This window comes from Rana temporaria, chromosome 1 (genome assembly GCF_905171775.1).
Source record: "Rana temporaria chromosome 1, aRanTem1.1, whole genome shotgun sequence".
In the NCBI taxonomy this organism is placed as follows: Eukaryota; Metazoa; Chordata; class Amphibia; order Anura; family Ranidae; genus Rana; species Rana temporaria.
In genome coordinates, this window is record NC_053489.1 from 606,837,306 (window position 1) to 606,852,282 (window position 14,977).

The 14,977-nt window shown below is 39.7% G+C and overlaps 1 protein-coding gene across 1 annotated transcript in view; it reads right to left on the bottom strand.

Moving 5' to 3' along the window:
- Positions 1-334: 334 nt before the first annotated feature.
- The window catches only part of SLIT2 (slit guidance ligand 2), a 397,141-nt gene continuing 382,498 nt past the window's right edge, over positions 335-14,977 (bottom strand). The window contains 4 exon segments of the mRNA XM_040335198.1: positions 335-2,177; positions 6,931-7,142; positions 9,263-9,551; positions 11,375-11,529. Of these exon segments, the coding sequence (XP_040191132.1) occupies positions 1,936-2,177; positions 6,931-7,142; positions 9,263-9,551; positions 11,375-11,529 (898 nt within the window). The 3' untranslated portion in view covers positions 335-1,935.

A 14,977-nucleotide genomic window follows, 5' to 3' on the forward strand; every position in this document is an offset into this window, starting at 1 on the left:
GACAGGCAGCGAAGGCAAAGGTCATCTTATCTGAACATGCTGTATGTGGTTAGGGTTTTATAGCTCTTCTGGCAGAGTGTGGCATGAAGAAGAAACATAGAAACACAGAAGAGTGACAGCAGAAAAAAAGATCAAGTGCCCCATTTTTTTATCTCCTTAGTATAGATCAATGTTTGTCCCAAGTATATTTGAATCCACTTACTGTTGATTGACTCACTACCTCTGCTGGAAGTCTATTCCAAGCATCAAATACTCTTTCGGCCAGAGCATGCAGCCCATTACACAATGTGTAATAAAACTTGAATGCATGAATATAAGAAGACAAGTCCGAAAATATGGAAGTAATATCTGTTTAATTTACAAACATCAGTTGCATTACTGATATCAGTCCAAATATGACAAAGCACACTGCATTATACATGTACACCTAATTTCTTTGTAAATACAAATAAAAAATGTTGAACATAACAAATGTATTGTACAGAGTGCCTGCTTGTTTCTTTATTTAAGGGAAGGAGAACACAGCCCACTACCGACCATTAACAATCATATACTGGATTTAGCAGCAGCTTATTAACATGGGAACCACGTGTTACTATGGTAGTTTCATTACGGGGGAAGCCACAGTTGTGAACGGAATAATCTGCTCTAAAAACAGATACAACTTCATGGGGGGAAAATTAAGGAACTTCCTCTAGTCTAGTGACGTTCATCTGCCTACAACACAATTTTAGTTTCTTTACGTAAATATACATTAAATTTATATTATATGTAGGGAAAATACTTCTATATCATTTTTGATCTAATGTAAACACACTCTATTGTACATTTGTCACCATGCGCCCTAACATTGAGCACACAGCGCATATCACAACCACATTATTGAACACAAAAACTAGTTCATCTGACACATGTTAGTTCTAGAAGAGGAAAAAAAAATCCTGACCTTTGAGTCATTTTGCATTTATCAAAATAGAAAAATATCAGGACAAATATAAATTAATATATATTAAAGCATTGGAAAAAAGGGATAAACTAAAATTGTTAACAATGATGTACTCTGGTACAATAAATATGTCTTATTCAATCTGAATACTGCTTATAAACTTTTTTTTCCTTAGAAGTTGTAAAATTATTCCTAATTAAAAAAAAAAAAAAAACTACCTGCTTTTTTATGTTTTCCAATGGCCTAGTTAATTTTTTATATTACAAAAATAAAACAAAATAAAAAAATAATACTGGAAAAGGCTAGATGAAGACCTCCGTATGCTTCTTGTGCTATCACATGACATTAACAGATTGAAAAGATGAGTCTACTCTGGGCTAATTCTCAGTCCCATCCTTGGCTCTTGTCTAGATGACTTGAAATGCATCAGAGCTCCCGATACGTTTCAGCGGTTCAGTTGGGGTGCACTCAGTGCTTCAGGATTTCAACTTGATCCCTTATCATTCACAGCTTTTCCTTTATCATAATTGTGTGGTTTCCCCATCGGTGGGGCTGAAGAGGGCTGATATGTCACAGCCAATTAACAAACCTCATATCCGGGACAAAACCCCCCCACGACTTTTCAACTTGATGGCAGAACACATCAAGAATCTTCTTTATCTTCAGAATGTTGTAAATAGCAAACCATGTTGATTAGCAATTGCAACTCCTCTCACGCAGGAGAGATCTACTTAGACTTGTGTGTCAATGTCCTTCTGACATATCTTCTTCTTTACTAGAAGTCCTAGATAAGAACTTACATTTTTTGCTTCTTTTTTTTTTTTTTTTCATTGCCAGTGAAGAAAATGTCATTTTTTTTCTTAATAAAAATAAGTCTGTTTCTGTATTTTACAATATAATTCAAAATATTTTCCACTATGAAATTTGAATTAGTCCAACACGGTCAAAAGGTATACAACTTTGTCAAAAGACTCGTGACGGTTACATATTTAGGAGGGGCACTTTGTACAGCCACACTTTATGACTTTATCGACTTCGTCCACAAATGAGGAACCGTCGGTGCACTCAAAAACATATTTCCGTCTCTTGCTTCTCAGGGGTCCGCAGCACTGACCATTGGAGCAGCCTCCTCTGCATTCTAGTCTCGATACCTTCTCGGTCGTCTGGCAAGCTGCATAACCTTGCTGTTTTTGGTAATAATCTCTGATCCGTTCCCCTCGGCAAGAGATTTCTGCAAGAAAAATACCACATTGTTATATTGGCATTTTAATTAGAAGCCAAATATTAATAAAGTATTCTTTCCATTTTGTAGGCATTGCTATATTTAAAGCTATCCTGAAGCTTAAAAAAAAATAAAAAAAATAAGCTCTTTCAAAAGAGCTTATTTTAGAACTACCTGTCTTGGCGCTAGTTTGTAGAATAATCTATCCATTGCTGAGCAAAGCCTTCTTAAAGTGTAAGTAACCCCCCCTATCGTTTTCAGCCAAGGAAGCTGCCATCTATGCCTCTGTTTAATCTACAACTGCCATGATGCTGCACATGTGAACAGTTATGACACCAGCCATTGGATGGTTTGACAGTTTGGTTGAGAGCACAACCAATGGGAGTGTTACATTTTTGGCACGTGTTGGAAATGGAACTGTTTTATGGATGGGTTTACTTCCACTTTAAGGCTCTTCACATCCAGCACACTCTCTGTCTTGGAAACCAATGGCCGGTGCCATGTTTTCTGGTTCATTTGTCTGGTCCCTACATCACCACTCTGTCCAAAAATGATGTAGGGGTTGGCAGAAAGATAAGATAACACAGGGGAAGGGAATGTGAAGATGCTTGGGGCAGCTTTGCTTAGCAACAAAGTGAAGATTTTAAGATTGGGCACTGGGGATGGTAAGTAAAACATGTTCTTTTGCAGGAGGTTTTTTTTGTGACAAGGTAAGTTTAAAGAGGATAATGCAGTGATGAGCAACAGCTGAACTCCAAGCCAATATTAAAAAGAACAGATTGTTTTGCAGTTATGTATCCAACAATTTAAAAACAAAATATAGGTGGTTTTAAGTACATTAATTAGCTTTTTGAAATTCCTGCACAGCAGCATTTAGACTAAGAAAGGGAAGACCATATTGTCAGTAGGTTAGTCTCAAATTTATTGAAAACTGCTGACAGATGTGCACAGGACACATACTGACAGGAAGGGAGGCCATAACAAGAATGTCAATCCAACCAGTGGGCTGGGGCCAAGAAGTGACCCCACTGTGCTTCTAAAGTATAATACAGTATGTCTTACAAAACTTTTACCTATGTAGTTCTCGCTGGAGTTCAGCTTTGAATGAAATATTTAATGGTACCCAATATCTATAAGAAGCATAACCACACTGACTGAGTAAATAGGTGTGGGCACACAGGCTTTAATAAATTGTGTTGTACCCCAAGCATCTAGTTTTATAATAATATACCAACCACAGTGCCTCCTGCCATTATTATGGTGCCATTATAATTTTTATTTAGACCATGGTATCAGTTAATTTTATGATACAGAAGACTATGTCAAAATTGTCAAAATGTTAACATTTACTTGTACAATCTCAATCCACTGTGCTCAACATTCAGAAACTAGTCATGGTTACTGTTACCCATTATTCAGTACAGACTAGTCATTAGTTTGTAGGCAAATCATAATGAAAATATTAGCTTGCTAAGTAAGAGTGAAGGTCTATTTCTAGCCACATGCAAATATCTCAAGGCAATATATGTTAAATGTGTTCCTTAGCAGATATGTTTTTTTTTTCTTTTACATGCTGCCCTCCAACCATTTTAACCCTAGCCTGGACCATTGCTGCTTAACCTAGTTACATTTCCGTATCTCCGGTGTCCAATACATGGCTATATTAGGCCAATCTTCTCCCCAAACATCTAAGCAACATTCCTTGGGAAATTTTAGCCCAGTCACCCTGATTTAACAGGTGCTGCCTCCGACCCCAGTACCTTTTAAATTAATCCCAATTTACTCAACTTCTAGAAAAAGTTCTGCAAAACCCTGAACTAAGTTTTAACTCATAAAACCAGTCATACTAGATTTAAAATGCCCTCTTTTAAAAAAAACAAATTTGTCTCTTGAGGTATTAAAGTGACATACTGCAGAAACATTTTAAAATTGATTGTTGTAATAATGTCAACAAAAGCTTAATCAGTCCCCAAATGTCTCAAATTTCTGAGCCCTTATTTCAAAATTGTATTTTTTTAAGGGTAGATAAGATTTAGGCTGAGCAGCCCATTGGGATCAGCAGCCAGCTAACACTTGTTGACATGCCATCCCTTCTGGCAAATAGTAGAATTTTCAGATTCCTTCTGCAGACCTGAAACCTCCTGATTTAATGTATGCCTACAAATTGGACCTGTGTCTTAATGCTGGATAGCAGAGGGTTAAAAAGGTTAAATGCACATCATGGGCCACCATCATCTCAATTTTTCTACATCTTAATAACCATTTTTTTTTACAAAATTTCTCACAGCCTATGAACAACATATACAGCATTTTTACAATGACAACAAAATTGGTTGCCTAAATCTTTTCTTTAATATAAAAGTCCATATCCAGTGTGCTTAGTCTTAACAGCTGGTTTTGTTTACATCGGGGAACTGTTTCAGAGAGTATGCAATTTAATTTATTAGACCTCTAGCTCAATATTATTCAATCTTCTGCTTAATACAAGTTACATTCCACAAGCTTCATAAATTACCAAAGTATAAACCAGCTAAAAATGAGCCATCTGTTAATCACTTCCCTGGCCCCAAACCCACCCCACCCCCCCCAGTCACATTGATGCTGAAGACAAAATAAATAAATGCCAGCTGAGGGAAAAGAGGAGAAGACATTGATATATGGCGGAAGGAGACACCACAATGAATGGAGGTGGGAGGGGAGAGAAGTGAACTCTTGTTATTCAACCATCTCACCTGTGGAATTCTCTGAGATATATCAGCGGAGGCTGAAAGGAGTGAAGAGCAGAGCATGTGATAAGGCAAAGTGTGAAGTCATTATCCATTACAGAAAGAAAAAGTTAACAGAAGAGAGTGATCAGCAAAGCTAAAAAAGATTTGGGTCCATTGGTGGACGTACACAGAATGTGTAGGAAAATGGAAAATTCCATTGGTTTAGGACTGGTTTGTGTAGTAATGCGTAGGGGTCTCTCTCCCCACAAATCCAGAGAAATACAATTACAGAATGAAGGCTAAGTTCACCTTAAAAAAAATGCATATTTTTTTAATTTATACATTTTTTACAGGAGCTTGCAAAGTATTGCAACTGCGATCAGTGGATCACCCAATTCAATTTCAGGCTTCTGCAAACACTTCCTCCAGTTCTCTGCCCATACAGTACCTCCATACAAGTTGCAGAGCTGGAGCAGTGTCAATGGACTACACATGTGATGATTACCACATTTGTAGTCCATTGAGAACTAAAAGTTTGTCTGCTGTGGTGCAACATGGGACTTGTAGTTCCTTCATTCACAGATTGCTGTGAATAAATGACACAGCTGTGTGGGTAGAGTTCCATGAAGGTGCATACAATCTAAAAGAGACAGGGAGCAAGGGGGCATTTACACCATGGTACACCCTAAATATGGTTGCAACATAAACATGGTGCAAAAAGTGAATTTAGCCTTTAAAGCAACCATATAACTATATCAAAAATTTAAAATTAAGGCATAACTTTAAAATAAGACTGCAATTACATCTTTCCTGCAGCCTGCAAAAACCACTTTGATCCTGAGAAAACTTCATGTTAGGACTGAAGGGAAACCAACCCTTCCGGAAATGCCAATCCTCTGGATCCCCCACAGTTCTCACTGGTTCCTCCGGCTGACCTCCACCCATTAGAGGATATAGCAGTGACATTAAGGTCAGCAAGAGGAAGCAGCTAGAGCTGTTGAGGACCCAGGAACATGGTTTGCCTTTGGACTTGTGAAGATTTCTCAGGAGGTATTGTTCATGAACAGCAGGAAGGACAATTATTTACAGTCCTCTTTTACAGTTATGATGATTGATTCATTGATTTGAAATCTTTTGTATAGTGACAGTGGAGATGATTAACTATTAACTTCCATCATCCAATCATGTACAGGCAAAATACTTAAAATTTTTCCTTGCACGTGAGTGGGTATTCTTTGCAAAGTGAAATTTCACCACATTCACTAAGCTCTGAGGAAAATGTCTTTGCAAAGTGCAATTTTCCTTTCAAGGCCTATTTGCCTTTAGTAAATCAACCCTAATAATATTATATTATACTGCACAAAACAATAAACCACTTCCGTTTATGGCTATATTGTATAACATATGAATTTTATATGTCTGATGTGTGTGTGATTAGGCTGGACTGCCAGAAGTAAAATTTGATTCAGATGGATCTAGTATAAAGGAATTTTTTTCTTTAAAGAAGCATATCTGTGGTTGTGATATGGTACAGGTAGACCCTATGCTGGTCCTAGGTTGATACCTCTCTCATAGCAACTAGGGAAGTGCTTGCCAGGCGGTCAATTATTTGGTATGTACTGAGGAGCACTTGGTACAAAAGTTCATTTTTTTTTAAACCCTTTTTTAAACATCTAATAGTCAAGAGTCTCAAAAACAGCCAACTAGTATTTGGCGCAAGAAAATAGTCAATGGCCAGCTGCCTTTAGTGCTGTCAAAAGACACTAGTCTTCATAAAGCCAGGTCCTCTAGCTCATCCTGATGTGATTTCATTAACATCGACTGCTCAAGCCCTAAAGAAGTCTATTTCCCCTGAAACAAGTTAGCTGTTTATGAGGTTCTTAATCATTAAATGTTTCTAAAAGGCTATCTAGTGAGATTAACTTTTGTACCACGTGCTCCTCAGTGCTACCCTAAGATTTATTTAATTTTTTTTAAGGAATTCATATATCTTCACAAGATCACTTTCTATTTCAATTTATGGATCTAGAAACTGGATGTTTATGATGATTTACCTTTATCACAGCTGTCTCCGGTATAGCCACTGTTGCACTCACAGTAGGCTTTCCCAAGGCCTGAGATTCGGCATTTGCCATGTTTACATTTAACAGACTGGCAAGGGTTAAACTGTTCTTCAATTTCGTCACACAGAACTCCACCATAGCCTGAGGAACATTTACAGCTGTAGGAAAATGCATTGATCGGCAGGCAGGTGCCATGTACACATCTGTAAAAGAAGCAAGAAAAGTCCAATGTTACATCACAAGGTTTATGAGCTGCCCAAACATGTAATATATACTATTTAATGGACGTAAGGCCACTAATTAAACCAAGGCATCCTAGTGGAAAATGAGATAATCAAGGCAAGAATGTCATTTTGGCAATTGTCTGTCCCTACGAGGTGGGGTAAGAGTTCAAATAGGAAATAGGACTGCTCTCCTCCCAAAAGGGAGCAAATTACAAACATTTGTTGCTAGAATCTTCATACACTTCAAATGACCCATTAGCTTTCACACCAATCAGCAAGGAGCTTTCCCTGCTGGGGATCTGCCTCCACTCAACAAGTTAACCAGTCTCACTTTTCTGGGTGCAATATAAGAGTATTGGGTATTCTCCTAAAATCCCCCAAATATATGATGGAATTATATATATATATAAATACAGGGCTTTTTTTCAGCAGGAACGCGGGGGGGTGCAGTTCCGGCACCTCCAGGACTAAATGTTTATAATGTCAAGGGTTCTGGGATGTACTGCAGTGTCTGTTGATTCTGGCTTATGGGGGATCTTTTGTCACTGGAGGGGATCTATTTTTGAAGGTGGGGGGTCTGTTGTTGCTGGCAGGGGATCTATAGTTTCTGGGGGTTGGGCCTTGTGTTGCTGGAGGGTCAGTTGTTGCTGGGAGGAATCTACTGTTGATGGAGGGATCTGATACTGGGGGGGTCTGTTGTTGCTTGCAGGGGATCTATTGGTGCTGGGGTGGGTCATATGTTGCTGGGATGGATCTACCATTGAGGAAGGGGTCTATTGTTGCGGAGGGAGGGGTTGGTATTTTCTTTGAGGCGGTCCAATGTTGCTGGCTGTGAGGAGATCTGTTGTTGCTGCAGGGGGTCTAATGTTGCTTGGGAGGAGGGTATTTTGTTGTGGGTGGTCTATTGTTGCTGTCTGCAAGGTACCAAAAATACTGTATTCTCTGAGGGGTGGGTAGGGGTGGAGACAAGGGGTGACTTGGAAAGGAGGAGTTCCTGCACCTATTCTCTGAGAAAAAAAGCCATATATATATATATATATATATATATATATATATATATATATATATATATTCATTTATTTATTTTTCTTTTTTGTCAATAGCAAATTAAACTGATAAATAAAATGTTTTAATTGTTTCATGAACTAAAATTACATCTGGAAGCCATCTCCAACTACTAGTCTCCACTACCAGAAAACTCCCCCTTTAAAAATGTTCAGGAGAATTTCACACTCTTCTCAGCAATTATAATAAACAAATAAATTGTCTCCGAGTATATACTGTATTCCTGCCAAAAGGAACATATGTGCTAGGTACTCCGAACATCCCTCAGCTGGGAGCTGTCAGAGCAGCATAAATTCAATATAAAAATAAAAAAGGCACTGGAATACACAGGCTGAAAAATGTAAGGTTGAGCAGTTCACAACTGATAAGAAAACCTACGCCAGAAAATGGAAATATGACATAATTCTCAGAAAGATAAAAGAGTATGTACTTCAGACTAGGATCTCTGTGTTTGCAACAACACTTTATCATATGAATTATTTAAAAACTTTTTACCTGCCAAATCATTGATGTAAAAAAATTGCTGGGCTGCCAAATGTTTTGTGCCCTAAATTACATTTATCGAAGCATAAATTGCCAACGGTTGCTCGTGTGCCACTGCAGCGACTAATAAATTAAAACATAACTGCTAGGGAAGCCATCTTTGAAACAAGAAGAGGACACCAAAGGCTATGTCATGTGATCCTGGGTGCTCAAAATTATAGGAAAATTCATCCTGTGATAAATATGGACTTTTATTCTTGACCTTCCTGTTTAACATTGACGACCTCCATTCTGATTTTTTAAAGAAGTGAAAGAAGTGAAAGTTCTAGATTGCTTGACTGTTCAGGAGCTGATGCCCCATCTTTAGGAATGTGTATAGTAATGGAAAGAGGGCAGAAGTAGTGGCAGTTTCCAAGACTGGTAGACAGTAGCACAGGCTAATGAACTACCTAGGTCTGGTCAGAGTAGCAATAACTAATACGATATATTATAGTAATTTTAAGAGAACAATTTTCTCAAAAATATCAATAGTTCCAAATACAAACACGTACTTATTTCCCAGACAAGGGTCATTGGACTGTTGATCACAGAGAGGTCCTGACCAGCCTCCTTCACACTCACAAGTGAACCCAGACGGACTTGTGGCCAGACAAGTTCCATGCACGCATAACTTCTTGTGGCATGGCTCACAACCATGAACAATTCCAGTCGGCAGATTGAACTTCTTAAAGTCTTGTAGATCGTTGTTTACATGCAGGTTCCGGATGCAGCCTTGAAAGCTGGTTCCATTCTGTCCAGGAGCTTGCCGCAAAACAGCAACATTGTTTTTCAAAGGCATACCTGTAGTGCACAAAGCATGTTAAAAGACTTCAAATTAAATGCACAAGACCTTAATACATATAAAAACGTAGCCATACAAAAGTTCAACATCCAAAACCTTCTAATTGCCTCTGCAAATGCAATCTACAGAAGCAAGTCTCTTCTAGAGTCCCACGTAGGAACATTTTTGTCAAGAGTAAAGGTCTTCAATGAATCGAATTTTGGCCAGTTCAGCAGAGGCTGCCTGAAATTCGGTCCACCTATGAACTGAATGTTTATGTTGAAATCAATCCACTGATCGACTTCAGTACAACCAGCCTGTCAGATTGTTGGCAGAACACAATAGCACTGCGGGAGGAATTCCTCCATCAACACCGACTGTATTGATGGGGGAATAGAACAGTTTTCTTTCCTGCAAGCTGTTGCTGCAGGAAATAAAATTGCATAATCTATGGCCTCGTACACACGGCCGAGGAACTCGACGTGCCAAACACATCGAGTTCCTCGGCCAGTTCAGCACTGAAGCCGCCGAGGAGCTCGGTGGGACGAGAGCTCCCATAGAACAACGAGGAAATAGAGAACATGTTCTCTATTTCCTCGCCGAGCTCCTCGTCGGCTTCCTCGGCCGAAAGTGTACACACGGCCAGTTTCCTCGGCAGAATTCAGCGAGAAACTCGGTCGGAAGCTGAATTCTGCCGAGGAAACTGGTCGTGTGTACGGGGCCTATGGCTTGCCTAACTAAAGATAATGTACTGTAGCCATTCTTGAAAGTGATTTTAGTGCTTCTTACACATGCACAAAGGGACTAGAGTGTCTTGTATGTGAAGATATTGTCATTGTGTACAGCACTCCACCGCAGTCTCTGAATTATAGGTGTACATAGAAGAAATGTAGAGGGCTTAGACACTGAACTTGTTTTTTTCCAATAATAAAAATGGTACTTCAAATGTTCTATGGTGAGGATCTACTACCAACCAGTATGCTGCAACACTATTTGTCTGTGCTAGGGCAGCACCGATAGGCTATTCTACCAAGAGTTAAATATGACAAGCCCAACTGTCATTCAGTATCTCATGACATCACTGTGACATCCAACTCTTCCATATCTAACTATCCTACAGTGGCCATTTACAAAGCTGACCAGGCTTATATGCTAGGTTGGGCTTTATTTGTGTGGTATGGTTTAATTACACCTTTTCGAAGTACCTCAAAACATTTTAAGTCAAAGGCAGTCTATGCTCACCATCATTTCTCTCCATAAATGTAGATGCCCTTTAGGCAGTTAAAGTCAAGGCTTTGTATGAGGATAATTCTTGGTACATATCCGCAGGTCTGTGACAAGTCTACATGCTGGTAGGTTAATTGACTCCTGCCCAAACTGACTCTAGTATGTATGCGAGATAGGAAGTTTAGACTGTAAGCTCCTTAGGGGCAGGGACTGATGTGAATGCAAATTATGTAAAAGCATTGTGTAAATTGCTGGCAATATAAAAATACCTGCAATAATAAATCATTAAGTATAGGTCAGCCTGACTTATTATATAGACCATAGAACACTGTAATAACTACACACAACCACACAATTCCATCAAGTGTAGCAAGTCAAGTTTTCTTCCACTGCAATCAACTTTACAAGATATATAGGAGACAATCCTATGTCTCTAAGTCAATCAACCCCATAGAAAACCCTCAGACCTCTTACAAATACAGACTACTTCCTGAGATCGATATACTTCACCAGGAGGTTGAGGTGTCATCATGAGGTCAGAACATACATTAATCATAGTGATATGTGATAAACAAATGCACCATTATCAGTAGCGTGACAAAGCAATATATTTTACCTCCTATATATAGCGGAGAGTCGAAGCCGAGAGAGGATTGTTTTGACAAATTAGTGATGGTCTTAGGGTTTCCTCCATCCACTATCAGTGACAGCGTTTGATCCAGGCTTACAAGTTCCACGGTGTGAAAGTGGCCATCATTTATCGTCTCAACGCTGTATCAAGAAGAGAACAAGGAAAACAAGACAAGTTAATACACCATGATAGAGACAACCACACAAATCACTGAACGCATGTACTGTGCTGTCAAATCAGGTTTAAAGTGCAAACACTCCCAAACAGCTAAATACACAGTTGGAAAATATAATATAAATTGAGGTCCTTCTTCTAAGCCAGGTATAAATAACTTAAAGTATATTTAAACCAAATCACTTCCATCTCTTATTATTGTTGTTTTTAAAAGTCATTTGCAATCTTATGTTATACCCGCACCTATCATTAAAAAATACACAATGATCCTGCTATTAAAGTGTTACTAAACCCACAACAGTAAAATTAGTCTGTATATGCAGTAAAGCATACTTGTTTTACTCACTGTGGAATCTAAGGGGTTAATCCTCTGCATTGTGTAAAAAGGCTGCTTGATCTTGTATGCACTGATCCTCCCCTCCCTGCACTGTCCCCCTGGACATGTCTGGATAAGACAGAGCCTTTGGAGTCAGGCTGCACATGCTCAGTTTGATGTGTATTTCTAGAGAGGTTTTTTTTCGTTTCTTGGGAGAGTGCATGTGATCAGCACTGGGCCAATCAGCACTGTCCAGACAGAGGGTCAGGAGCCCTGTAGCCTCATAGGACAGCTCAGTGCAGTATGAAAACTCCTCCTACCATCTTCACCGGGAACTGAGAGAAATCACAAAACTACTATATACTGCTGACAGTGTCATCTTAAGAGCATTATAGGCCCCCGGGCAATACAGTGCACTGGGGCCCTGTCTACACAATCACGCACGAGAATTTACTGACAAAAATCATAAAATTTACTGGCAGAACCACATCTTTTACTGCCAGTGCAAAAAAAGTACCTAAAATTACAGTTTTCAGTGCCGAACAATGCAAATGTCAGTATTTAAACTATAAACATATACAGTAGCTAGTGCTATTAGCAATGTGTTTAAGTTAAACAAAAGTAAAAAATAAAAATGTCTTCATTGACATGAAGGTCAGGTTACTATAACCCAGCCAGCACAGAGTTTCCTCTTACATCAGAGTCTGCAGGATTCCCCCTTACAGTGAAAGGGAACTCTTATGTAAAGGGGAATGCTGCAGATCATGATCTAAGGAGGGAACTCTGATGTGGAGGGGGGCTCTGGTGACCAGAGACCACCTTATATCAGAGTCCACTGCTTTCTCTTTCCCACTTACATCAGGGTCCGCAGACTGAGTTCCCCCTTGCATTGTAAGGGGGAATCCTGCAGACTCTGATGTAAAGGGGAACTCTGATGTGGGGGGCACTCTGGTGACCAGAGACCACCTTCCGTAGAGTAAATACACTAAGGTAAGGGGGGTCACTAATATAGGAGGGGGAACCTTTATATCAGTGCCCCCTTACATTTTTGCATTCACTCCCCCCTTACATCAGCAACCCCCCGCACTCGTGGAGGATCGGATCTTCTCTGTGATTTCCGCAAACTGGGCATGGGCAGTTCTAACCCGTCACTCTCCACAATTTTTTACTGGAGTTGCTGGGCAGCCAGTGGGCCCTCCCAGGCAAGCGGGGCCCCCGGGCAACTTCCCAGCGTGCCCAATGGAAAAGATGGCCCTGACTGCTGATGGGAAAAGGTATTTAGCTGTTTATATTTATTAAAATAATTGCATTTTCATGTTCTGTGTACTGTGGGAGACCAGATATAGTGAATACAGGGTCCTAGGTTTAGTAACACTTTAAGGTGCTCATTCAGGCACTTCCCTGTCCCTGGCTCCTATTTGTGCTCCGCATTGTCACCTTGTCACACAGGCTACGAGTGGTCATTTCAATATACATTATGCAGGCATGGTCTGCTGTCGTCCCCATCAGGATACCCGCCCTGAATAATGCCATGCAGTCATTGAGGAAGTGCATGTAGACTAGAAGTGGCTGCAAAAAGCCAGAAGGAGATCAACAGCACTGATGCAATGAATGATGAAAAACTGTGACACTACTGTATTTAAAAAAAAATCTGGCATGCTTGGGTAGTTCTTTTATGGCTAATCTTGGTATATTAGTGGCAAGATGAGGAAGAACTGCAAAGGAATTCTGGATTACAAAGTGTAAACTCAGGAAGTCGCTCTACGCGTTGACTGCTCAGAATACTGTTTCTCGCTCTCCCGTCTATTTAACGCTTCTTGGAAAGCAGCTCAGTAAAGTGTCATGCTGTGTAACATATTCCCTTACTGCTGTTTTATAGCTTTTGCTCCATGGTGTTCAACTGATTTATTAATTAGCACTAGGCTGGATGTACTATGCACACAATATGCCCAATCAAGGAAAGACAAGCTTTTCTAATCATCAGTGCCTTGTATCCCTAAGGGAAGAATTTCTGCATAGGAAGAGGAAGCTGAGAGTTTGATAGAGGTTACACCAGATGTGGAAATTCTTTAAAGTGTATATCAAGACAAAATTGAAAAAAAGAAAAACACTTATGCAATGAATCTCTGCAATACATGCACGTTTCCACATGTTTTATGCTTTTTAAAGTCCTTGCAAGAATACCTGTTGTAAACATTATTGTTCAGTGAATGGTGTCAGCCCTGCCCATTGTCTTTTGCTAAGCTACTCAACTGTTCCTAGTGTCTTCTAATGGAAAGCATAGGGACTAACTAACTTGTAGAGCAAGATAAGAGTAGGGTGAGCTAAATAGTTCCTTTGGGATACCAAAGGCAGAGAGTACATGACAACTCTGAAAGAAGAACAGAAGTAAGGCCGGCCATGCAGGGTGAAAATTTATTTCCTGCAACCATAGATTGCAGGAAAAAAATTCACATGATTCCCCCATCAACAAAGATTGTTCTGACAGGTGAATCCCTCCTGCTGAGCAATTTCCAGTTCCAATCAGGGGAGGGGGGGGAGCCAGGGAGGGGCAGGGGACGCCATACCCACTGGGAGAAGAGAATCTGGCAGGCTGGTTCTACCCAAGTTGATCGTTTGATCAATTTGGTACATTTAGCCTGGCAATTAATGGTTCAAATCTCAGTTGGTTCCTGCTGAACAGGCCAAGATTCGAACCGTGTATGGTCGTAATAGGAGACAATAATTGATATAGACAAAAGCTTCAACTAGAAGATTGAAGGACAGCCTGGTGTCCTTGTCTAGGTGGTTCCTAGCAAGAGTGGAGCTAAACAGACAGTTTTATAGTAAATGCAAACTTGAGTTTAAATGGCAGACAGAAAAACTTTAAAGAATCTTCATTTGTTGGTCTTGGTCAGATCATTATGTACTGTAACAAATATCACTAATTACTCTAACGCCTCGTACACACGGCCGGACTTTCCAATTAAAAAAAGTCAGGTGGGCTTTTTTCTCGGTAAATCCGGTCGTGTGTAGCCTTCATCTGACTTTTTTTGTCGGAAGTCCGATGGACCTTAGATAGAGAACCTGTTCTTTTTCTTTCCATCGGACTTCCGACT